Source organism: Apostichopus japonicus, chromosome 19, assembly GCF_037975245.1.
Source record: "Apostichopus japonicus isolate 1M-3 chromosome 19, ASM3797524v1, whole genome shotgun sequence".
NCBI lineage: Eukaryota > Metazoa > Echinodermata > Holothuroidea > Aspidochirotida > Stichopodidae > Apostichopus > Apostichopus japonicus.
In genome coordinates, this window is record NC_092579.1 from 25,230,800 (window position 1) to 25,255,465 (window position 24,666).

Sequence of the window (24,666 nt, forward strand, 5' to 3'; positions counted from 1 at the left end):
ATACATAGAAATGATCTTTTATATCTTAAAACTTTACCTAGGAAACAATCTAGTTAAATGACTCACATATTTTCACTGCTGTTATATTAATATTGCACAATTGTGCAACAGAGGAGAAGATTTCTTACATCAAATTTGTATAGAAAGTCGTGCTTACTCAACACTTCGATAAAATGTTACGTTGGTTACTCAGCATCCCTCTGAACCTAGAAGTGACTCTAAAGCTCTCAAATAATGCCTTTGTTTTTTGCAAAATTGCAATAAGTCGTTCAAGCTTCCATGTGACAATAAAACCAAAGAATAGTAAAACCAACTGCCAGACATGTACAGGATTGTAAAAGAAAAACATTTAAAAATACTGGCCATCATCTTTTCACAGAGTATCACGCCTCCAAAGCCACCAGTGAAAAAACAGAAATTAAAGTTTTTCCATACAAAGGTAAACGACGACCTGACCCAGATGAGGGCCACGTTTGAGTACACAAGATGTAGTCAACAGAACAAGAGGAGTAGCCCTTTGACTAGGACATACCCTGAGAGCAGTTTATTTGCTGGGGAGACATACCCATATCCACCTGCTACCGAGGAGCTCCATCAAGGTGATCCAAGCCCTCTCACAGGAAAACTCAGTATTCACACTGTGTCAGCATCATCATCATCAGCTGCAAATGCTTGGCAGGCACTTCGTTCCAAGCTTTCCAATGCTTTCATTGTATCAGTTGTCCCAAGCTTTAGCATGTGTGATTCCTGCAACACTGCAACTTCAGAACCAGTAATGTGTGAAGACATCACCTCGAGACCTATCTTCTGTGGGGAGTGTGCGGTAGAAAGTCACAAAGAGAATGCACAGTTCCACCATTTAGTACAATTTAGGGTAAAAGCCATTAATGTGTTCAGAGTTACACCAGCCCTCCAGATTGAGGTAGCCAATGCTCTAGTTGAAGATTACCAAACTACACACAGGTAACTTCAAAACCATTTCTTATATTCACACAAAGTAAAAAAAAAAATGAGAATATGTGACTTTGTTCTTTAGCGCCAGTGGCGGAGCTAGGGGTATTGGTCAGAGGGGGTGAGAATGGTCTGTAGGGGCGCTTTCGACACTATCTAACGGAGCGCCACCACAGGTTGGCGCGGAGCGTACAGAATTTTTTGAGTAAAGATACTCCCTAGCTCGCCGGAAATGACCCTTTCCGGGCCTTTCTAATTTGCAGATAAACGAAGAATAAATAGCCGTTAGAGCATTTTGAAAAAAAAATGTGACAAATGTCAATAGGTAGATGAGAGCGCAATAAAAAAGTCAATAATCGCGAATAAGTAAAAAGTGATAAAAAGCTGAAAAGGGCACCGGCAGTCCATTTGAGTCCGTCAGGGGGGCATTCGCCACTGTTTAGCGCCATGTTTAGGGGTTGGCACTGCGATGCCGATTTCTGAAATTGGATCACAATAAAGTAGTTTTATTGGTCTGTGCGCTCTGATCTGTAAGTACTTACACATGTCCTGTCAAGTACTGGATATCATTATTTCATGCCCAAAATTATAACCTTATGGATATATATATAGTTTGAACCATGACTAATTTTTCTGCATTGGCATTTGGCTCCAAGAGATAGCTGTTCTGAAAGAGAAATTGAAACAGTAGGCATTTGACATTTGCTGAAAATTTCACAACATGGTTACTCATGATTTCTTTTGGTACCTTTTAGTGAATGATCCCAAGGTGGGATTTACAGTATGGAAAACACGGCTTTCACTAACAGTAGTTCCTCCTAGCTTTTAATTTCTGAATAGGAACTTACAGTATATGCCAATTTCTAGTGTTCTTGTATGGTTACATTTCTAGGGTACTGTAATGTGTAGTGGCATGGATGAACTAAAACAGTACACTCAATGAAGCTACAAATTCTGATTCTCCCCTCACCTATTACAGTATGACCTTTATGAATTATGAATGTAATGCATTTTGTCATATTGTGTGTTCCACAGTTAAAAAACCATGATGTTATGTGAAGTTACTAAGATTAAACTGCAGGTTTTAGGACAATTGATTTTCATGCTTGTATCGATCATAATTACTTTATATGTTACCACTCTGTACTCTACTAGGCTGAGCTTTATGTAATGCAATAACATGCAGGGGAGGGGTTGGGGAGAGGGGAATTGAAGAGACCTCTTCGGTACTGGTTGATAATTTCTGGTAAATTTGGATTAATAACGACTAACTGTGTTAATTTAAACAGAAAAAGTTTAGTGTAGGCTGCCTGTAGATTGCAATGATATCCAACCTATTAATGTAAAATCATGTACAGGAGAGGAATATGACACCCACACCTGGTACACTGGGCCTTCCATTTTGATGGAGTCAAACTGTCTGCTTGGGGGCCTACAAATCTGGTGCCCTATATTCAGATAAAAAAGTATAATGGGCATGGCAGACAGAGACATTACTCTAAGATCCAAGATATTAAAAAGACATGTTATTTATTGCAACAGTCTGTGCAAGGCAACCTCTCTTGCTCAAGACACCTCCCATCTGCACCCCCCCCCCCACTTAAAAAAAACATGTAAAATGAATCTTGCACATATGGAGCTTTCATAAACTTTTACACCACCCTTGTAATACACTGAGAAATTATGGCACTCTTCAAAGTTGGGGTAGTACACAAATTTTCAAGATTCTTTATTAAAACTACCTTCTGGAGAGATTAAAAAGGACCCTGCTTCACAGTATTATGAAAATCTTCAAGAAATGAAAATTGCTATTATATGACAATTTTTATTTGACCTTTAAGTGATGAGCATAATGTAGTCTAGATAGCTATCTTCTGCTTTTTATGTTTATTTGCTCACAGAATGGATACTGCTCAACTTTTAATTTCTGCAGAGAGCTCAATGCCTCACAACACAGCTGTAACAAGAAATATTTGAAGTCAATGAGGTTATTTGACAAACATGGTAAGAGTTACACACCATAGTGGAATACTTACACTGTATAATATCATGCTGTGATATGCTTCTATGTGCGATTCAACTGATAATGCCATGTTGCACTTTTGTGTGAAGGATATGGGTTTGTGACTTTTTATTGTGTAGGATAACCACACAAGGGAGTAATTCATTATCATCATACTTGGCGGGTGGATTTAGTGCAATGTTTCTCCATATTAACCACACCATACCACGCCATACCAAATTTGGTCACATGTTGAAATTGTCTACAGTAGTTGCAAAAATGTGGCAACCGAAAGTCAGGATTTCTCTAAAATGGGTATGATGATACTGCATGGGTTTATATATACCCATGCTATACACATACTTTTGTTTCATATTAATAAGGGCTTTAGCTTAGATATATTCAGGAAAAAAGTGTCTGTAGAGCTTTTGTATAAATTTTCCAGGAGAAACAAATTATGAAATTATTCTCTATTTGAAGATTGCAAAGAAACTTTAACCATTGCGATCTCCTTCGTGTTTGTTGAGTCTCCTCTTCAGTGTGTATAGGCCTAGTTGTAATCTGTATGTGCCTCTTTGCTCTTGTGTATTGGAATCAGAATTCACTGTCGATTGAAATTGATGTTCTTATGCAGCCTTTAATAATAATGCCATGAGTCATTACAATTTCTCAAGAAAGGGAACCATGATAATTACTTGGTATTATTTTGCCCTCATCCCTCTTCTCTGCATGAAGGAAAGCCAATAGATATCAGACACAGGGGTTTAATGATCTGTTGATTAAAGGCATTGAAGACACGCCCGAAACCGCGTGCCGCCATCTGAAAAAATTAACTTTCTGTTGCTTGCAAGTGTAGTTTCTTTCGTGTCGCTACAAAATGCAGACAGTAATGAAACATAATACCTTGTTGTCTTTTATCTAGACCTGAGATGTCCATCGCTGCTATGTACACTGTGTTGTGGGTATTAACCATATAGCTGTATGTACTGACTGTGCACAAGTGTCTAATTACCGACGGTAGCAAACTGTGTGTGTATTTTCTGGGATCTATGCTGGTGCTTAACACTTCTGTTACACCTCATTCGAAACTAGGTCAGATTACCGGCATGAGATGTTTCTTTGTGCGAGAGTCTTCAATGCTTTTAAGCATGCCTCCCTTTTCCTTTAAATCATTACAGGAATGGCTTTTTCTGTTCAAGTGACCTTTTGCCATTGCACAAATGATACAGAGAGTCTTGTGAGATGTGGTGATTGGCCATCCAGTCCAAGGAATCCAATTTGTGCAATAAGTATCTGCTTGCTAACATGAATTGCAACAATGGAGATGCAATCTTCTCTTAAGTCTATATTCCAATCAGCTACATGGAATAGCAGATAACGATGTGAGTATGAAGTAAACTTTGCAGCTTGTTGTGTCTCCCTAGATCTTGGTCTTGAAATAGTTAGAAACTTTTTTTGGTAAGAATTTTAAGTTATCGAATTAGAATTCAACATGTCGTAATACTGACTGCACATTGATGTTCCCAGGAAACAATACGATATTGTTTGATCAGTGAGTAACTATTTGAAGTTGAGCACACATCGAGGACTCCACCGCATATAACACATGTCTTGTTTAATACTTTAGATGGGCATGCTTTATTTTCTCAAGTTAATTTTTAACATAAAAAGTTGTTTTTGACACAGTTTAAACAGCCAAAGGAAATACATATCATAGCTTTGATTTTTGATGTAGGAGTTTGTTGACCAACAGTTATGTGCTGCTTGCTTTTCAGTCATTTAGTGAGCACATCTTCTTTTACAAGCAAAAATTGTATCCGACTAACATTTGGAATTTTCAGATTTCCTACCTGTATCGCACAGTGTTCGACTTATGGCCAAAAAATTGCATAGCAACAAATTTCGACAATTGCTATACAATATTTTTGTTGCATAGCAGTTCCCCAATATTGAATAGCAGTTTTGAAATTACCACAAAACGGACCAAATGTTGGCGATCAATGTATTAACTAGAAAATGTTTGTTTATTATTTATACTAGTGTTGCTACGATAATCGTTTTCAATATCGGTATCGGCCGATATTTGCAATATCGGCAGCATATCGGTATCGGTAAAATTTTGCCTAATTGCCGATAACAGCAAACCGATATTGAACTTTTCTTTTTAACAGCAGAGCTACCTGTACTTATTTATACTTGCAATGATTTGTTAATCTGCCCAAAACGATCCATTTCTTTAGCGTCAGTTAAACTCATTCATTTTCGATTAATATCCATGGAAACCTGACTCTCCGTAACATCTAAAAACACGTCTACGGCGCGCGAATATAACCAATGACCTTCGTGAACCTTGGCCTACACACAGCATTAGTGCAGCATATATACACTGTACTAACCATTCATTTCCTCAAAGGCCTCCGTGAAAACCTTGAACATGATGCATACAGTAACTGCACAGTTCAGCAGTGTTGGAAAACCTTGTTCAATTTCCCGCGAACACACTGCCGATTTCCCGCCGGTGTTCGCCTGCCTAGCACGCGTAACGTGCAAGCATAAAGGCGTGGTGTCCAGGGCCCGTCTTAGGGCTATGGTGGGGTCATGGGGTAGAACCCCTCGTGGGGATCCTGTGGGCGAAAGCCCCCGAAAATTGTTGTCATTTTTTGCGATGTCTGGCGATGAAAAAATTCGCAGTTGAGGATGCAAAATACTGACAACTTTTTTATTTAAATTGTCACGAAACTGATGAAAATTTTAAAATGACAAGTTAAAGTAGCTATATTATGTTATAAAATGAAAAGAGATTTAATCTGTCTTTCAATCTTTAAAAAGTGCAACTTACAAAACTTCCGATATTATGAAACAAACAACGTTCAGCAAAGCCCCGTTTCTAGACTGCCTAACAATGAATAGCGTGCACTATGCATACATTTTTACAACTGCAGTGTTTAACCCTATACCCAACTACTGTACCACGGTACATGTGCTGCGAATTTGCCCAGGTACCTTCCCAACAACTGTGAGCTCATCCCCTGTGTAACACCTGTTTGTTAACATTTTTTGGCACGTTGCCAGGGAACCTTTCAGTTACGTGAGATCCGTAACCGCCGAGGTGGTTAGGCTATTTGCTTTACACTTAACTATGGTAGGATATTATTTTTTCAGGTTTTTTTTTCGCTATACGGTCAAGTGAATAAGTTGTGCATTGAGTATAAACTCAATAAATTATAACTTCTACATTGTGATCGACAGTTCGTAAGTTAAGGTTTGAGTGTTTGCTCCCAAATCTGACTAGGAATTTGTATCGCACAAATCGGCACAATGTGCGATGCTGATTTGGAAACGTCTCGCAAGTTTGTCGTTTTGGATCGCATTTTGCGATGCGATACCGGAAAAATCGAACACTGGTATCGCACCTTAACAGATGAAACCTTTGAGGAATTCTGTAACTTCAAGGAGAGGGTCTCGATATAGATGATGGAACATCTTGTCCCGCTTGTCCAAAGGTAAAGTGAAACCTGAATTTAATCATACAAATTACTTAACACTTGCATTCAATTTATACAAAGGTTTGCAAATGGCAAGATATAATAGCATTACATGAATCCTTCAATCATTGGCAGCACATGGGATGACGATGCCTTACCTGATATAAGGAAAGGAGTAGAAAGAAATGTTTGCAAATATTTAAATACTTTAATATTAAACTTTTAGCATCATTCTGTATCTTTAGCATTCACTTGCCCCCCCCTGTTATTTATAAATGATTGAATTCTCAGCTGCCAAGTTTGGGCAATAATGTTGCTCTAAATTTACTACAGCTCAAATAAATACAAATGTTAGGGTATTCTGCTTTTCTATAATGTTTGAAGTTATGATTATTGCCTAGAATGTTCCTGTAGTGCAAAGTTTAATGTCTCTTGTGGACTTTTAATTGGAATATTAATTGCATGCTCTAAAAATTTGTGACAGCTCATTCAAAGATATTTCATGCTAACACCAGGAGAACCAATGCTGAAGTCCATCACTTTAGTCTCACACTGATTGTCCTTCACAATTGGAGAATACTTCTTAACATATCACAGGGTGTCTTAAAGCAGCATTCCGGTCCTTTTCTATGAACTTTCTCAACCTCATTGACTCCACGATGCAATAACAACATACATAACTAGCTTATCTATTCAAATCTTCAAATGGTGGCATAAAAGTCGAAAAATTTACAACTTTCAATTTTGTTTTTCTCGAAGATATTTTCCGTTGGGACCCTCATAAACCTCGCCCATAATATGAATATTTAAACCCTACGTACGTCATTGACCAATACGTAATACAACACCATATTTGATTTGTGCACAGTCTATATGGCAGTTGTACCAGGGAGTTCATAACAACTCCCTGGTTGTACCAACACAACGTTTTGAATCTATTTTTAGCATCGGCTCATAACTAAACTGCATCTCTGATTGGTTGCATTCAAACTAGTGGCTTTGGGGGAACTGTGTGCGAATAAATTAAATGTGCAATTTGTCGGAGGACACTTTTCTCATTATCTGCAAATGTCCTTAATTACTCGCCAATTAACGCTGTTGGCAGGGAATAACTTGGCTAATATCTTAGTTGCTGTTTTGTGATTGATGTTAAAAACCTTGATGGACATGTCAAAAAAGTGGAAAACAGCGAAAAAATGCAAAATGTTATTTTAAGTTTTGTTGTGCTAATATTACAAAAGTAACAAGAAATAATATATTATCATGAAAGCATATGTAGTAACAGTGTTGGAATAAACATACATGATCTTATTTTCTGGAAGTGAACAGAGCAGACCAGTTTTAAATCAATCATAAAAAGTAGATTTGTTGCACTCTCTCCAAATTTAAATGATGCTTTGTTTGCACACTTAACAACTGGAATCCTCAAAATATTATAAGTGGATAATACTATTTTTATCAAGTTCCTTGAGAGGACAGAATAGCATGGATTAAAGCCTATTACAATACATAATCCCTCATCAATCTTGTTTGTCTCGCCATCTTTATCAAGAGGTTTGTGTCTGTGAACATGTGGTTTATGTTAATCCCACCACTATTTATATTCAGTATGACATGTGTCAATTTCTTTTATGGTAATCTTTGTTTTTATATTTTTTCTACTCCCCTAATAGGAAGATGGAACATTTTTGTCAGTTTTGATGCCAATTTTGGTCTTGTCAGAAAGAGCTATTAAGGCACAAGTTCACAGCCACTGGAGCATTCTACAAGGTACTTCCTTGATGATAAAGAAGTTAATTCTTTTGTAGACAGCTACCAATCTGATGAAGTGAACAAAGAAGACATTATGGTAGGAGACCTACACACTTGGAAAACAAAGACTTTCAAGCTATCATGTGAAAGTTCATGTATTTTCTTTTTGCCTCAGATATTTATAATCAGTTAATGATGTAGTATCCAATCAGGAGCTCACATTCTTAAACAATAATGTTTGTCCTCCTGACCTAACTCAGTTGCTGACCTGGGAGTGACCTTCTGGATTTTTTGTCCGAAATGAGAAGTTTGAACTTTTCTCTTGTTGAAACACAGTCTTTGTATTCATTGAACAAAAAATACACATAAAATTCTCTCATCTGAGACCATATATCTGCAATTCTGATCAACTCACACGGTACAGCTTTTGCAGGCAACCTGACCATTTCGAACAAACAAGGAGGGGAGGGGGGCATAGGCATACGAGGCGGGGGGAAGGGGGGGCAGATTGCCCCCCCAAATTTTCAGAGGACAAGAAATTCGGGCAAAAGTCCTGAAAAAATTCGGGCAGCCTAAGAGGAGAAAAAAAAATATATATGTATATAAATATGCAGTAGCTTGCCCGAATCTTTTTCAAATTTTTGCCCGACAATTCCATGATTTTCTTTATTTAGCATCATGATGCCCGAATATTTCCGTGTAACCGTTAGCGCAGCTCATCTGGGCTAACACGCTTTTTGCATGACCAATTTTTTTTCTAACTAGTCAACTGTATACCTGGACATCCCCGACATGAGTGTCTATAAGAAACATTTTCTTTTTCATGGATGGTGGGGGGGGGGGGAGTGCCTACAAGCCTAGAAGTACAGATTTATCATATTCTTTGTGATATTTTATACTTTTTTGTGAGACAAATTGCAGTCTCACCCGACACAGCGACATTATCCCGCCTACGTGTCGTTGAACAATGTATGTTTTTCTGGAGGTAGCTGAGTACTGTGTTAAAATAATAAATACGGTAACTAAATAGGAGCTTAAAACATATACTGTCCTATTTTCCCCTTCAAAGTGATGTTACCATTTTTTCTTCTTCTAATTTACCAAATTTTTGGGGAAGTGTAAATTTCTAAAACGTGAGATTATAAAATAAAGAATGTTTAGATGCAACTTGCAAGGCCTCAGAAAGTGCCGTTTCCGGCAATCTGAGAGGCATCTTTTGCCCAAAATTTTCTTGTACGCTACGCGCCAACCGATGGTGGCGCTCCGCTTAGATAGTGTCACAGGAACTTTCGGGCACAAAAATTTCTGCCCCCTCAAACTGAAATGGTCCCGTATGCCTATGGGGGGGGGGGGCATTTATCTAACTAAATGGAGGTATTGCCCTCAAATGACTATAATTGTTATCTTTGCATGCCTGCACTTGCAATCTAACAAGTATATCCCTGAGTTTTGCACAGTTGGTTCACTCGAGTCTGTCTTCTTTTGTGTTCTCTTGTTTCAAATTATTGAACTTCTTGAGTTATTATTCAAGTACATTCATTTTAGCCACATTTGAAATGTGCAATCTCCTTTGATGTACATTGTGTTGTATTTTGTGTCATATCTCTAGGATTGTAGCAACTTCCAGGCAGCCAATGCAACTCGCTCAAAGAACAAATCCGCAAACTTATCATCAAAGGGTGTATTCGGCTGTGCATGTAGACGTGGTATTCCTCGCCTTTTCTTAAGCATGCGCTATGGTGAACGGTGAGTATATCAAGTTGTGCTATGATTGTAACTCAAGTTCTGTCAAAAGTATATAATATACTCTGAGTGAGAAATTTAATTCAGATTTAAAAAAAATGAACAAGTTATAATAAAATAAAATTAAGATATAATCAGCTAGTTACGTTTGTTGATCAGGAAGTTATATCATTATTTAGCATCCATGATACAAGAAAGGGGGTGGTGTGCTGCTTCAGTCAATTTTTGTAAAGAACCTTGTACCAACACGGCAGTACCCTAGTAGCCATGTTTGGTAATGTACTGAAATAGTTATACTTCCAAGGCAAGTTTGAGGGTATAGCTTAGGATCTTTCAACCACTTGGGCTGAATATGCCAATTTGATGTGGTTGGGAATGGCCGATAGATTTAAAGCCTGTAAAATGTTTGTCATAGTGCAGATGCTCTGTAAACATATCTTTGACTCTTTCAAGATCCTCTGCCATATTTTAAGCCTAATTCATGTGTCACAACTATCAAATGTTGAGCATTAATAGAGAATACCAAGATATCCAATGATCGACAGGCCACAGCTACTGTTATTTCTCACATAATCTCATTCCATAAGTTATTGTATCTTTAACAAAGGAATATAATTACTGAAATATCTTTTCATGGGCTCTGTGCCACATACACTTCCTTGACCATAGGTCTGATGAAATGGATTAGTTGGCATAGTACAAATGCATAATATTTGTGTTGCTTTGATTTATGATGATGTAAGTAAAGTTCAAGTGATGTAAACCAAAACTTCAAACCTATTTGGCACATTTGCATGTCAAACTCAACTTGCAAGAACTCTTTGACTATCAGGAATGAAATTTAGTTTGCATATTTCAGAAACTAGTGCATTGTTTGTAGTAGCTCTTGAAGGTTGTTCATCACGTGAACACAATGAGATATGCTGGTGGTTGTCGTGAGCATTCCTGAATGAAGTCCTGAACTGCTCTTCTTTGCCCTCTTTTTATTTGAAGACTATGCCTTTCATCAGACCCAGCTACTATATCCTTTTAGAGATGTTAACATCTTTTCTTAGTGATGATAAGATGCATCAGAGGTGCAAAGCACACTCAGTATCCACAATCGAATTAATGCATTCATTGATCTTGTCATCCTAGAAGCCTGCACATGTATCGAAAAGTGTATGCCCTCCCTACGATGCATGTCAAATTGTATGTAATTGGTTTCTGTAGTATTTACACACCATACATTACCGTTGATGTGGTGTAACTTGGCCATTGTGGTAACATGGATATCAAACTGCTGTATATTTAGTATGTCTGAGAAATTGGTGTAGAGTGTTCTGATCATGCTATTTTATTTACTCACCCTGAGCATGAAATGGTGTGGGATAATTCTAGTGAACATTTTAAAGCATTTTCTGATGGAAGATTTTGATATATTGTCCTCATAGTTCTTATTTGTCTTTCTAACCGAGTGAATTAACTTGTCCCCTTTTGATGTTTTCTGCTTGTACAAAATAGTTTTAATTATTCACCAGTTTCTCACTAAAGCACCATTTGTTTGAGTGCATCTATTGGGTGATTGATGTAATGTGTGCAAATTGGCAAAACAATCGACTTGCAGTTAGCACTTCTATTTCCGCAACATACTCACTCTCACAAGTACACGCACAGGTGATTCCCTATTATATATTACTGTACGTACACATTGTGAACGTAGGTATACAGCCTATCATGATCACATGGTCATACATAGCTAATCACTGGTAGTATTGATGCAGATTAAGATTATATTTGTACTTGGAGATCTGTGTTATTGGCCTAAATTTAGCACCCTATATTGTAAAGCAGTCTTGTATTATTTACTTCGCTCCTCGCTTACCTGTCTCCTCACAACCTTAACACCTCATTCTACCGTGCCTATAAAGTCCTGGTAAAATAATAACACTGTGCGCCCTCTATGACCGAACCCCCCCCCCCTCGGTCACTCCTCACTACTCATTCTACCATTAAAAGTGTCTTCAAGTGAATTTCTTGTGGATATATTTCCCTTGGATTTCGTCTTGGTTTTCTTTAGCGATCTTTGGAAGTTTCTTTCCTCGGATTCTTAGGAGTATTGCAGTCCTTTCCAGCCCGATAAGTATCCTTTTTTGTTGAAAGGGAGGGTTTTGGGGACTGTTTTTATTCCTAGTGCGTTTCCGCCCTTAGGTTTTTTGCGGGGGTAGCAGTTCCGCAAACTGCCTAGGTTTCCCGCCATTTTCCTTCCCCACGCTATAGGCGTGTCGTTGTATTTTCATGTTCATAGCATGTCTACATTGTATTTCTATTCACGATTTCTTCTTCTATATTTCGCTCTCTCATGTTCTTTTTCAGCTTGTGTTGATTTTGTTAGGCCACTTCGTAGCGTTTTTCGTATTTTGCCGTTGCTAGGTTACTCTACGTACCTCTACTCACCGTTATGTACCTCCCGTTATCTCCCGTTCTCGTTAGTTTGCATTTTTCCGTAAGCTTAAGAGTTAGTCTTTCCTTAATTCGAGCGTTTTAGTATGTCTCATAACCAGCTGAAGTTTTTTAACTACTCGATGTTTCGGCCAGGCAGAACCTGGGTCGAACACGATTTGTGTCCTAAGTGTAGAACCTACACCAGACGGGACCCATGCCTGGTCTGCATAAATTTTTCGCCAGCCCAGTGGCACTAGATAGACCAGTGGCTTACGAGTCTAAGAAGCAAGCTTTAGGGCAGGCTGGACTTGATTCCTTAGGCCATCGGTGCCCCAGAAAAAGATATAGGAGAGACAAGAGAGAGAGAGAGAGGAGGAGGGAGAAGTGGTGAGAGAGGTGGAGGAAAGTGGCCAGGAGAGGGCCGAAGGAGAGGTGGAGAGAGAGAGAAAGAGTACCCCTAACGGTCCCGGCGACGTCCGGTTGATTACGGCCAGAGGGAAGGGCAGGAGCAAGGCTCCTGCCAAGAAAAGACCTCTTGAGAAGAGGCACGGCTCGGCCGGGCTAGAGGCAACGTCTCAGTCCGGGTCGCAGCAAAGAGTACCCCTAACGGTCCCGGCGACGTCCGGTTGATTACGGCTAGAGGGAAGGGCAGGAGCAAGGCTCCCGCCAAGAAAAGACTTCTTGAGAAGAGGCACGGCTCGGCCGGGCTAGAGGCAACGTCTCAGTCCGGGTCGCAGCAAGAGAGACCATGGAGCGCGGGCTACAGGCCACGGAGAGCTCGGGTCCGAGAGAGAGAGTACGACCGAGGGGTCGCTGAAACGGAGCCGGTCCCATAGCAGGCTCCGGGAGCCCGGGTCCGGCGAGTAAAAAAAAAAAAAAAAAAAAAAAAAAAAAAATAAAAATAAAAATCCCACCGGAAAGGACAGAATGTCCGGGTCGAGGAGTACCGGCGTGGTGGTACCCGGCGTGGTACGCACACAGAGACGGGCTCCGGGAGCCTGGGTCCGGCGAGGCCCCGGGTCTGGCGAGACCCCGGGTCCGGCGAGACTCGAAGGGAAGGCAGAACCGAGGTTTCACTCCAGATCCGAGACCGCCCCCGGAGCCGAGAACCAGAGCTATACAATCGACTGCTGGGTCCTCAGAGATTGGCTCCGGAGGGCCCGGGCCCGACGAGAATGGGGGCGCAGGGGCAGAAGCCCGGTCCGCAGATCTCCAACAGGATCCAAAACTGGTCCCGAAGTCGGGAGCCTACGAGAGTAACAACATTTACAACTGCGACATTTACAATAACATTTACAACTACAACAACATTTACAACGAGATTAACAACTGCTAGGCCCCCAGAACAGGGTAGCAGGTGCAGAAGCCCGGCCCGCAGACCCCCTAACCGGAGCCGCGGCCGGTCCTGAGGCCGGGAACCGAAGAGATTACCAATGCCGGGCCCCCAGAACGGGGTAGCAGGGGCAAGCGCCCAATCCGAAAAGAGAACCAGCCCCAAGACAGGTTCCCACGGCAAAGGGAGATATACTTATCCCCAGACACCGAACACAGACATCGGTGACGAGGAGCGATCGCAACCCACGGCCAGCCCGGCCGCGACACCACGATCAATCCCAGACCAAAGAATGGAACCTGATTTGTTCCCCGGCAAGGACAACCTGGTTTGCAGAGCGTCGGTCAACCTGTCCGGCCTAGACGACGAGGTCGACCCCTAGATTTCGGGGTTACAGAGGACGGTTACTCCCGCTTCCCAGAATAGGGGGAGTGTCCCCCCCCCCCGGAACTAGCAGCTTGAGCGGCGACGACAGGTTCGAATCATTTGCGGAAAAACACCGCTACCACTACACATCCCAAATGTGTGTTTATTTATCGAGTACCTGCAGACACTCATGGGTCATATTCTCCTCGCTAATTATACTCCTCTCTAATCATAATTCATCGCCATTTGCCTAGGTTAAAATCTTACTTGTGTTTAAAAACACTGTCGTTTAAAACACTGGTGAACCCACTTCCAGAACATGTTAAAATGCGTAAGACTGAGGGGTTTCAAATCGGTTCTCATGACGTACAGTATTCTGTTTACTTTAAAACCTTGGAAAAATGCTAGGAAGAGAACTTTCTCGAGACTTGGCAAAGTGCCAGGAAACATAACGCTCATAGATCCTTGGCAAACTGCCAGAAAAAAAGGTACAACGTGGCACATTTGTTAAGAGAGGAGGGGGGGCCAAGCAGTCACCTGGCTTGACACGTGTAAGCTCAACTTTTACTGCAACGAGCTATCGACTACGTGAGCGATCCTATGGAATAAGCCTTTCTCCCTATTTCTTTGGTGAATTACCAAGACAAACGCGTTAGTAAGTTGAAAAAGGGGTAGGATACAACCCCAGCAAGTTACAAGCGCTAACACGCTCCGAACATATAGCATGCGCTTCATGAACAATGTTCGATGTTCCGACATCTTAAGCAGAGTTGCATTTCGTAGCACCTGATGGCCTAGTCTTGACTAGCCTAGGCGCTAGGTGGTTTCAATAGGAAGCTGGAAACCTTTACTGCACTACGAAATGGACACATCTCGACAGGAAGAGATTTGAGAAGTAACGGGTACGTTATCTTAACATTCAATACGTGTTTATTACGTTAAATGTGGTGTTGATAAAACGTTGACATAAGATGTCTATGAGATATTACGTTATATTAATGTTATATTAATGTCTTAACGGAAAATGTTTTGAAATAATAGCCCCTAAAGGGTTTCGGTAACATATTTCTTACACCTCTAATAACGCTATCATAGCAAAAGACTAAACATTTAGTAACGCCTTTGTGTTTGCTGAGTAACTCCCTGGACTCCGTTAAACAGCCAGGATTTATGAGGTGGAATTTCTACAAACCCACCCTACACATCCCCTGTTGGGAGTTTGTTCCTGGTGAGTAGGGCTGTAGCTTAGTTAGCACAGTGGTTAAACCCGGTGCCTTCCAATCAAAAGGTCCCCGGTTCAAGTCACCCCAAGATTAATGTATGTTGTCCAGTTACTGAGCTGTTGACAATTCATAGTCATGGACATTAAATATGAATGTACGAGACTGACTTTGGTCAGCTTGCAGCTTTGATAAGCCAATGAGGCTTCTTCACAAGTTCCTACTTGCAGGATGATCTAAATTACATACACAAATACATACATATACTGTAGTTGTAAAAGCCACATAGCAGCTGTAGCATTGATTAAGACTCTGATGAAGCAAACTATCCATTCAGTACTCAATCTTTGGAGAGCACTGTGGTCAAGCGGTGTAGGCAGTGTACTGGTGATCTAAGGCTTGCAGGTTTTAGTCCTGGCCAGATCATTCTGTTGTTTCCTTGGGCAAGGCACTTTATCTCCATTGCCTCTTTCCATCCAGGAGGGATTTCTCTCTGTTTAACAGGTTATTGTTGACCAGGGTAATATTGCTAGCGCCTCTGGCTTCGTTATCGATAGATAGGCCGGCGCAGTTCAACCCTCAATATTATTATTAATATTTTTTTTCATGGAAAGAAACTCCATTAAACCTCCCTACAGGGTACAGCTTAGGTCTACATCATCAAGGCATTACTTTTCTTCAGAGGTTTTCTGATTGCAACTGGTTGATAACTAAAGGGGTCATCAGCGGTACTGTGGTACTGCAAGCAGTACTGCGAGTGCTGCTGTACTGCAGGCGCTAACAAGGTCATCATACAGGCCACTGTCCTTGACTTCTTTAGCAGCATATACAGAGAAACCACTTTCCTGCACCACAGTGGCGTCAGCAGGGCAAGGGATCGGCCCCAACACTCTATTTGCAAAGATAACCAGGTTTCATGTACTTTCGCCTCGCTCTCAGGACTGTGGGGTTGGGGCTCTCTGGAGCCCTCCCAAGCCCAAGTACAGGGCACTTTGATCACCATCCTCTCAGACAACACGATGGTGGTGGCATACTGTACAGTAGCTACATCAATAGACAGGGTGGCACCAGGGCAGAGAGATTGTGCCGTCTGGCATGGGAGACCCTCACCACAGCTGCAGAATCTGGCATGGCCCTATGGGTCTCCCATATAGCCAGAAAGGAGAGTGTGAGGGCCGATGCTCTGCCCAGGGGACAACTCGACCCCGACGAGTAAACCCTTCGCAAGGAATATGCGGTAGGTTTTTCCACATGTTCGGCATACCTCTGATAGACCTGTTTACGACAAAGGGCAACAATGGGCTGCCCATCTTTTGTAATAGGCGGTCCCACCTGCAGCCTTCCACATAGCGCCAGGTCCCTGCCTTGAGACGGACCAGAGGTTTAAAGTCTTCCCCCCTTTGGCATGATCAGCCAGATACTGAGGAAGATTCGCAGCTCCAAGGGTAAATTCATCCTAGTGGCTCCCTCCGGATCCCGGGTCCCAGGCCGCAGGTCCCACACGCAGGCCCCAGACGGGGACGTCTGGTTTTCCAGACGGCTCCACGCTGGGCATTAGCCCAGACATTGACCAGCTCACCAAAGGCATGGCTAATCGCCGTCCACGAGTCAGACAGTTAGCCCCCTCTGCGGGGCTCTCAGCAGTGCTGCATGCCCTGGCAGGGCCGCTGTACGAATCAATGGGGAACGCTTCCCTGGCTGCTCTTACAAAGAAAACACTCTTCGTCATTGCGGTAGCGTCAGCGTGAAGGAGTTACCTCCAAGCCCTAACAACCAAACAGAACCACATCAGATTCGAGGGCCATGGGGCGAGGACGGTTCCAGACCCGTCCCTTATTGCCAAGAACCGGGCCTTGACTTTCTTGCCCGGGGACATTTTCTTTCCGGAAATCAAAACCCTTTCATCAGTGGCTGAGGACAAGCGATGGTGCCCAGTCAGGGCACTGAAGTGGTACTTAAACAGGACAGAGAAGTTGAGACAAACAACCTCCCTTTTCATCCTGCCACGACCACCTTAAACAGCAGCCGCCAAGGATACCCTATCCCGATGGCTAGTAGATGATCCGCCCGTTCACGAGGGGGGGGGGATACCCGGCCAAGAGATCACAACATCAGTGGGGCCTCGGCTTCCACAGCTCTCTCTGCCGGTATCCCGATACAGGACATCCTCAAGGTGGCAGCGTGGAAAACACCAACTACGTTCGTCGCCTGTTACTTACCTGACACTCTACATGCTGAGGCAGCTTTTGGTAGCGCGGTGATGCGAGGTCCGGTTGGTACTTGGTCCCACCCCTCGGGCCTCCCACCATCGGGCAGTGCCACTCGGTGCTAAGGTTGTGAGGAGACAGGTAAGCGAGGAGCGAAGTAAATATTCCAAAACTTACTGGTTTGGATATTTACGAGTGACGAGCTTACCTGTCTCCATTCCCGCCTCCCTCCCCCGAGGGGGTGTGACACAGCCGGACGGGGGAGCAGTCGTTCGACTAGGCTCACGACTCCAAGCACAACACCAGATAGACAGAGCCAACAACTACTAAGATTCACCGGCCAGGTCTATCGGTGAGGGTAACTTTGTACCCTGTGTATTTCATATGCGTACTCACCTAAGTTGTCTTAGGGTTAGCAAGTGTTGGGCCTTTACAGGATGAGGCTCCTTGTTAGGAAAAAGGGGTAGTTTCGCCTGCAGGGCTCAGGAGAGTGTCCCCCCCCTTACCCGCTGCGGCGGGGAGGATTACACTCTCCCTGCTAGGAAGGCATCAGTGCCCTTTGTTAAGGACTCACCTTTGAGAAGTTTAGTCGACGGGAGTCCTTGGGGATGGCCAGAGGATTCTGGCCACCCCTATTTCGGTGACCGTGAGGCCACTTTTAAGGAGTGGTCTCATGAGTAGTGAGGAGTGACCGAGGGGGGGGTTCGGTCATAGAGGGTGCACAGTATTATTATTTTACCAGGACTTTATAGGCACGGTAAATGAGGTGCTAAGGTTGTGAGGAGACAGGTAAGCTCGTCACTCGTAAATATCCAAACCAGTAAGTTTTGGAATAATTAATGGTCTTGCCATGGTATGAAATGAGCTCTGTACTTTCCACAGTAATTCTAAATAAGGATCATCCTAAGCCTTGAAGTAACAATAAGAATTTCTCCCAAGTCCTAAGAGGGCATAAGAATTGAAAGGTATATTAGCAGCTTTTTCCATGTTAACACTTTTAGGTAATTTTTTCCTTTTGCAGGTATGCATACCCAGCACTACTGTTAAAGAAGTTGGTTGGTGGCAGTACATTGCACTATCATGTAACTTCAAAGCGAACCGCGGATGGCGGGGGAAATTACCGGATTTAGGGTTCTATGCTTCGAACTCATAAGTGATCAATGAGGAGGCAAGAGTGTTCTTGCGTTGAAACAACGGCTGACATTTTATTGCAAAACTCTATGAAAATGATAATGAAAATATACAAATGAACAAATCATGATACATGACAGTATACGGTAAATGGCTTTATGAATTTAACTGGCTTAAGGGTCTCTTTACTCTTATTAAAACTATCCTTTCTCGGGGAAAAACCTATACTTGAAACTACGAAATATTCACAGAACCTATGCTCCAACTGTGAAATACCAATTACAGAACTCTATCTGTACCATACATACTCAAGCTATGAAATAACTCTTGTACTCTTACAATGCTGTATAAAAATGTGTAAAGCGTATAAATAACAATGTAAAATGAACATTATGAAATAAACTGCATAATTAATAATAAACGTTTGCCAACAGGCGAGGAATTTAACACCTTCGTAATGGCCAGCCTAGGGCAACACATGCCGCTGCAACTCATTATAGGCCTTTCCACCGTACTGTTCCTAGACAGCAGGAATTTCTACCTCCTGAACCCACAAACTCTCAAGAGACTTGGCACTCCATAGCTATCCACAAAGGCTAAGATTAGAAGGACAAGCTCTGAGACAACTCTATAGTGACCAACAGTAACAATATGTTCAAGATACAAAATACGAATACAGTATACGCTCTTTACACTGCGAGCAGTATAATACTCAAAATACAGGTACAGTAAAAATAATAATACAACTCAACTGTCAATACAGTACAATACACGTAACTGTTAATAACTCTCTGTATATAAACTCAACCTAACCAGTACTGTCACTCTACAATATAAAAGTACACAATACTACTAGCACCCACGTGCTTAACAATACACAACCACTGATCTACACAGTGTACACAACGCATGCTATAAACCCATAGGACCAAGGTCCAAAACACAACCTATCATGTACTTTACACAGTAAAGTACAACCTAGCCAGAGGGGCAACAATTACAACTACGATTCAATTAACAATAATGGTACATACAGCATTTAACAAAAATAATATGTATGACTTAATCCCTTACTATACTGGGTTCAGCTCGCTCGCGGATAACAAGACGAAGGAGACTCTTCGCTCGCGGTACAGGAGGTCGCGTACATCAAGACTCATCAACGCTAACTCTAGCCAGCTCGCTATATACTGTAGTAGGTCCGCCATCTTGGAAACCAATGACTTCGAGCCAGAAGCCAAACCATCCAAAAACCTGAGGCATCCTGCCTCTGAGAAGGGTGACATCTCCTCACGGACTCCAGATAGTAAGGATATAGGTATTTCTGGACAATTAACGATCCAGATTAAGTAAAAATTAACAAAATATGAAAGGGATAACGAGGCGATGCCCCGGAGCTCTGCAGGGACGATGTTCGCCATACAACACCGTGTACAGAACTGAAGAATACACGTGGAAACAACTAACGCTACAAACTGGCTATTACGAACTATTACATAATACATGCAAATACTGAACGGGTGTACACAACAAAATTTCACTTCACTACATTATGATATTTCATGCAAATTCAAAGGACGCATTAAGGTGCGTACCTCTAACACCTGTATGTGGAATACAATATGCCCAATACGTAATGTATTTTCCATTGGAAACAGATTCACAATGTTGAGTTAATCTAGGTTTCAGAGTGATTTTTCTAAATCTTATTCCTTGAATTCGTTTTGGCACATTGTTGTATTAATTGAATTTCATGTAGGAGGAAAATATGCATCACATTCTTAGCTCACACTAGTATCCGACATAGACATCGCCCAATTTCAGATCCATCTATCTGAAATTATCTGTCTATAGATCTGTCTGACCGTCGGTCTGCCCATCTGTCAGTCTATCTACCATGTCTGTACGTCTGCCTATCCGTCTGTCAATAAGTACAAATAGAATGCTACTATTCCTGCATTTGTTCGTGAAAATTTATCACAGTGATCACCACAATAGGGGCATTAACTTAGTGCTCAGGAAGCTTAGATCAAAGTTCATTTACAGTAGGAGTCATCAGCCATTTTGTGTAAAATGGCTGATGGCTGTAAAAATATGCTTCTCCTCCCACAGTTGCAATAGATGGACAATGAAGTTGGTTACAGTTATCATAGGCTATGCAGTGGCCTACATGGGATGTTCAAGAACTAACATCGTGTGTGCCTACATTTATCACTAAGGAGTTTAAAATGTTTGAAATGATGATAGCTCTCTAAGGTGTAGGAGTAAGCATGTAGCCAACAGCCATATGCCCCCAGTCTGTATCAAGTATACATCAGCATGCATGAGTGAGAATTAATTGCCTTTGCATAATTTTAACTTTATCTGAAACACCAATTACTGGAATCCAATTAGAGCACATTAAAGTGCAAACCTTCTTTGCCAACTCATGTCTCGTAACCATATGACATTTCTTGGTACTGACCAGAACTGAGCCTTTAAATGGCAATGATCCACAGCACAAACCACTGTAATACGGTACATTTTGTTGACCTTATATATGGTCATTTCCTTTTCAGTAATGTGATACCCATTTCTTATACAGATTAGCAAGGATACTATGTTACAGAACAAAAAGATTAGTTTTGAATCAAAATGGAAATTTTTTTATGAAAAAGTATTTAAGTACCTTTTACCAATCTAAGATATTGAATGCTTTTACTACAGCTATCTCCTGTTTGGCGACTTGGTAACAGTAAGTGATTGCTGTGTTTATTGGTCATTGCAAGAAAACTACAGTCCCCTTTTTACCATAGCCTTGCAAAACCCATCTCCCCTTAAATACTTATCACCTAATAGTAAGAGATTATGCCCTGTTGGTGCTCTTGTTACTGTAATACATGATACATGACCACAAAACTGTCTAATTAATGTCCGTGAAAGGGCCAATTGAGTATAATTGAAACAAATTTATATTTTGAATTCAAATCATTAACAATTGTTCTTTATCCACAGAGAAACATGCCGGAATTGGGAGGTTTTGATATGGCACTGCCTGTATTTCATGCATATGGACATAAACTTCATTGCCAGGTAAACACATGCCCGCTTCTGACAAATGTCTGATTTCCTCTCGTACAGAATTCTGATTTACTATTCATTTTTCAGAACAAGTTTGCAAGTGTCATATGCCACCTAGTTTTATAATTGAGGTAGTTGTATGAATATGTATGTACAAATATTTTTTCTATTGGGTGTGTGTGTGTGCGAGGTTGCAGGTGAATGTGTGTGCCTTGAGTTAATTGGAGACCATTAAAGTTTTCAAATTGTGCATGTGTACGGAGAGCCAAACGTTCCATAAATGTCGAAAAAGAAAATGAAGTGTCCAAGTTAATATATATTTTATTGATAATAATAATATTGATTTAATCATGTGCAAAGACACAAGGATAATTCCTGTAGTTGCATTGGACCCTTTATACATTGGAGAAACCAAAAAATACCATTGGCGACTTTTATCTGTACCGGGCCCAAGACAACAGCCATAAAGGGCCCATGGCCCACACATGATTTGATTATGTTAACAAAAAGCAGGATAACTCTTTTAGATGTGTTGGCTCTATTGGACATTGCGGTATTCAAAATATCAACGAATTAATTTTTTAACTGTAACGGGGCCCATGCAGCAACCTCAAAGGCCCAATTGCCCACACAGGAATTAATCATGTGAAAACAGACAAAGGGCCTAAAAATTGCACTAAGGCATCAACATGATCCCTTTGGCTTGAATATTTGATTTCCTTCTCTCAACATGCTGACACAAGTTTTGGACATTCTCATATAAATCTCGACATATATATACAGTTTTGGGCATTAACGAAACGTTGGCGCGCGCCGATTTTCCAAAATTATAGCACAACGTCAATATTGTATCTAGCATGCAATGTTGACATGACCAGTGTAGTACGTGTCATGCTGTTACAAGTTTTCGACATGCTGATGTTGAATTTGACATGTTGATAGACGCAAGACGCAATGACATATTGTATTTTGTTTCGACATGTTCATATGGAATTGTAACATGTTGATATCCAATTGTAACATGTTGATATCGAATTGGACATATATATATTAACTTGGACACTTCACTTTTTTTTTCGACATTTATGGAACGTTTGGCTCTCCGTACATGTGACAATGAGCCTAAAGTAAGTACCAGTATTATATAGTTTTTGGTGGATCCAAATCACAGAATGTTGATAAGGAAAAAGCTAGTGTACTAGAAGTATAAATAGAGCACATGTATTGCATTATTTGTTAGTCCGCTGGGAGTTGGGGCATGGTGAGGGTGAGGGCTGGTTTAACCTGCGTCATTTGCAGAAATTTGTAAATTAATTTTTGGTCTTAATTCATTTTGTTGATCTATCAACTTCAGTGCTCCCATTTCACCTTGTCAGTGCATGTTATATTTTGAAAAAATCTATGGTTACATAACATCATTCGTAAGTGACCTTTACAGGCTAGACAGGAACAGTCTGCTCTGCTTGCATTCTGCTTAGATGCTTTTTGTACAGAGAACATGTGTGTTGGCTTTAAAGCAATGTGTTCATTGGTAGGTAGATCAAGCACATCAATGCATGTGGCGAGTGATGACTTATTCAGTGCTGGCATGCTATATTAAGGGCTAATACACCAGACCTTTACTTTACTAATAGAGATTTGTGAATTTTGCTTTAAATTTATAATTAACCTGGATATATCCATTTTTAACCTGGAAGTATAAAACCTAAGTTTTTCGCGCGCTCTGCGCTCGTTCAACGTGTTAATGTCAATATCATATAAGCAAGCACCGGTTATCACATCGCCAGCCATCGTGTACCGTACGTCCGTGGATATAGCGCAGTAAACCGTGGGATGCTAATGTAAACAACGAAATGTCTTATGTAGATTGAGAAAAAGCATGGAGGTCCAATTATGTCAAATTCTCTTTTACATTAGTAATGGCGAATGACTTAGAACTTTATTTTAATTATCATGGAGATATTTTGTAAACTATTCATTTCCTTTAGCTACATCATTGCAATTTATGTCTTCTCTCAGTAAGAGCCCCCCCCCCCGCCTCCTACGCCTATGTGTGTAGTGTTCGGTTCCGAAAATATGTGGTATTTTTCCATTTCCTTCAACCAAGTTTATAATAGCAGTTATAAGAGGGATTAATATTTGTACACCAATAAATTAACTGTGTCTGAATTTTCGAAAATTTCTTGACCAACATTCTTCATCATACTTCCCTCTACTTGTGTAATTTTGAGCGGTCTGTCAGGGGTTGAAGGGAAGTTTTTCTATATTGGTTGTCCATAGATGAAATTTTTGCAACATTATGGGCATGTTTTGAAGTGAGTTTATTCACGAGAAATGTGAATTTTCAAATTCTGAACAAATAATGGGCTGAAAACCTTGAAAAGTGGGGCTGTCGGGCATTGTGGGCCGCGACGTAGAGTCACCTACAAAAGCAATGATCCACAGGACATGCGATGAGGTTGAACATGATGTGTGACTGGTGAAAATCTTCGAAAAGGTTATGGATGGAAAACAAACTATTGGGAAATACTTGGTTCTCAGGCAAAAGGGTACATCTGGTTGGTCATTTTCAAGCCCAAGAAGTGCCGTTTCCGGTGATCTGGGGGGTATAAAAACCAGAAATTTTCTTGTATGCTGCGCGCCAACCGATGGTGGCGCTCCGCTTAGATATTAATTCGCGCCCCCCGGGTTAGAAAATCCTGGATACGCCCCTGGTACCAATTGTTCATTTTCCATCTACTCATGGCTAACTGGCACGTTGTTCTTATTGCTCTATAAATATTTTCAAATGTTTGACAGCTACCTTATCTAACATTCTGTATATAGGGCAGTTACAACATAAGCCTATAGTTTTTTTTTAATCCCCTCATCCTCAATCAATATAGTGATATTCTTTTAACTGTTCTTAAAGGAGTAGAGGTTTTCTTTTAGCTGTTACCAGGCCTGTTGATTAGTGCTGTAGAAACTAAGTGTTTCTGAAATAAATAATAAA

The 24,666-nt window shown here is 41.1% G+C and overlaps 1 protein-coding gene across 12 annotated transcripts in view; it reads left to right on the forward strand.

Annotated features, from left to right (window-relative positions):
• Positions 1-24,666, forward strand: part of LOC139959354 (uncharacterized) — a 91,266-nt gene that overhangs the window by 12,146 nt on the left and 54,454 nt on the right. For 5 of the 12 annotated variants that reach the window (XM_071956850.1, XM_071956860.1, XM_071956861.1 and 2 more), the window contains exons 2-7: positions 380-963; positions 2,853-2,955; positions 4,132-8,287; positions 9,800-9,936; positions 18,505-18,760; positions 21,609-21,686. In XM_071956850.1, the coding sequence (XP_071812951.1) occupies positions 18,741-18,760; positions 21,609-21,686 (98 nt within the window). In that variant the 5' untranslated portion in view covers positions 380-963; positions 2,853-2,955; positions 4,132-8,287; positions 9,800-9,936; positions 18,505-18,740. The other 7 variants (XM_071956852.1, XM_071956851.1, XM_071956855.1 and 4 more) reach the window with 7 other exon arrangements.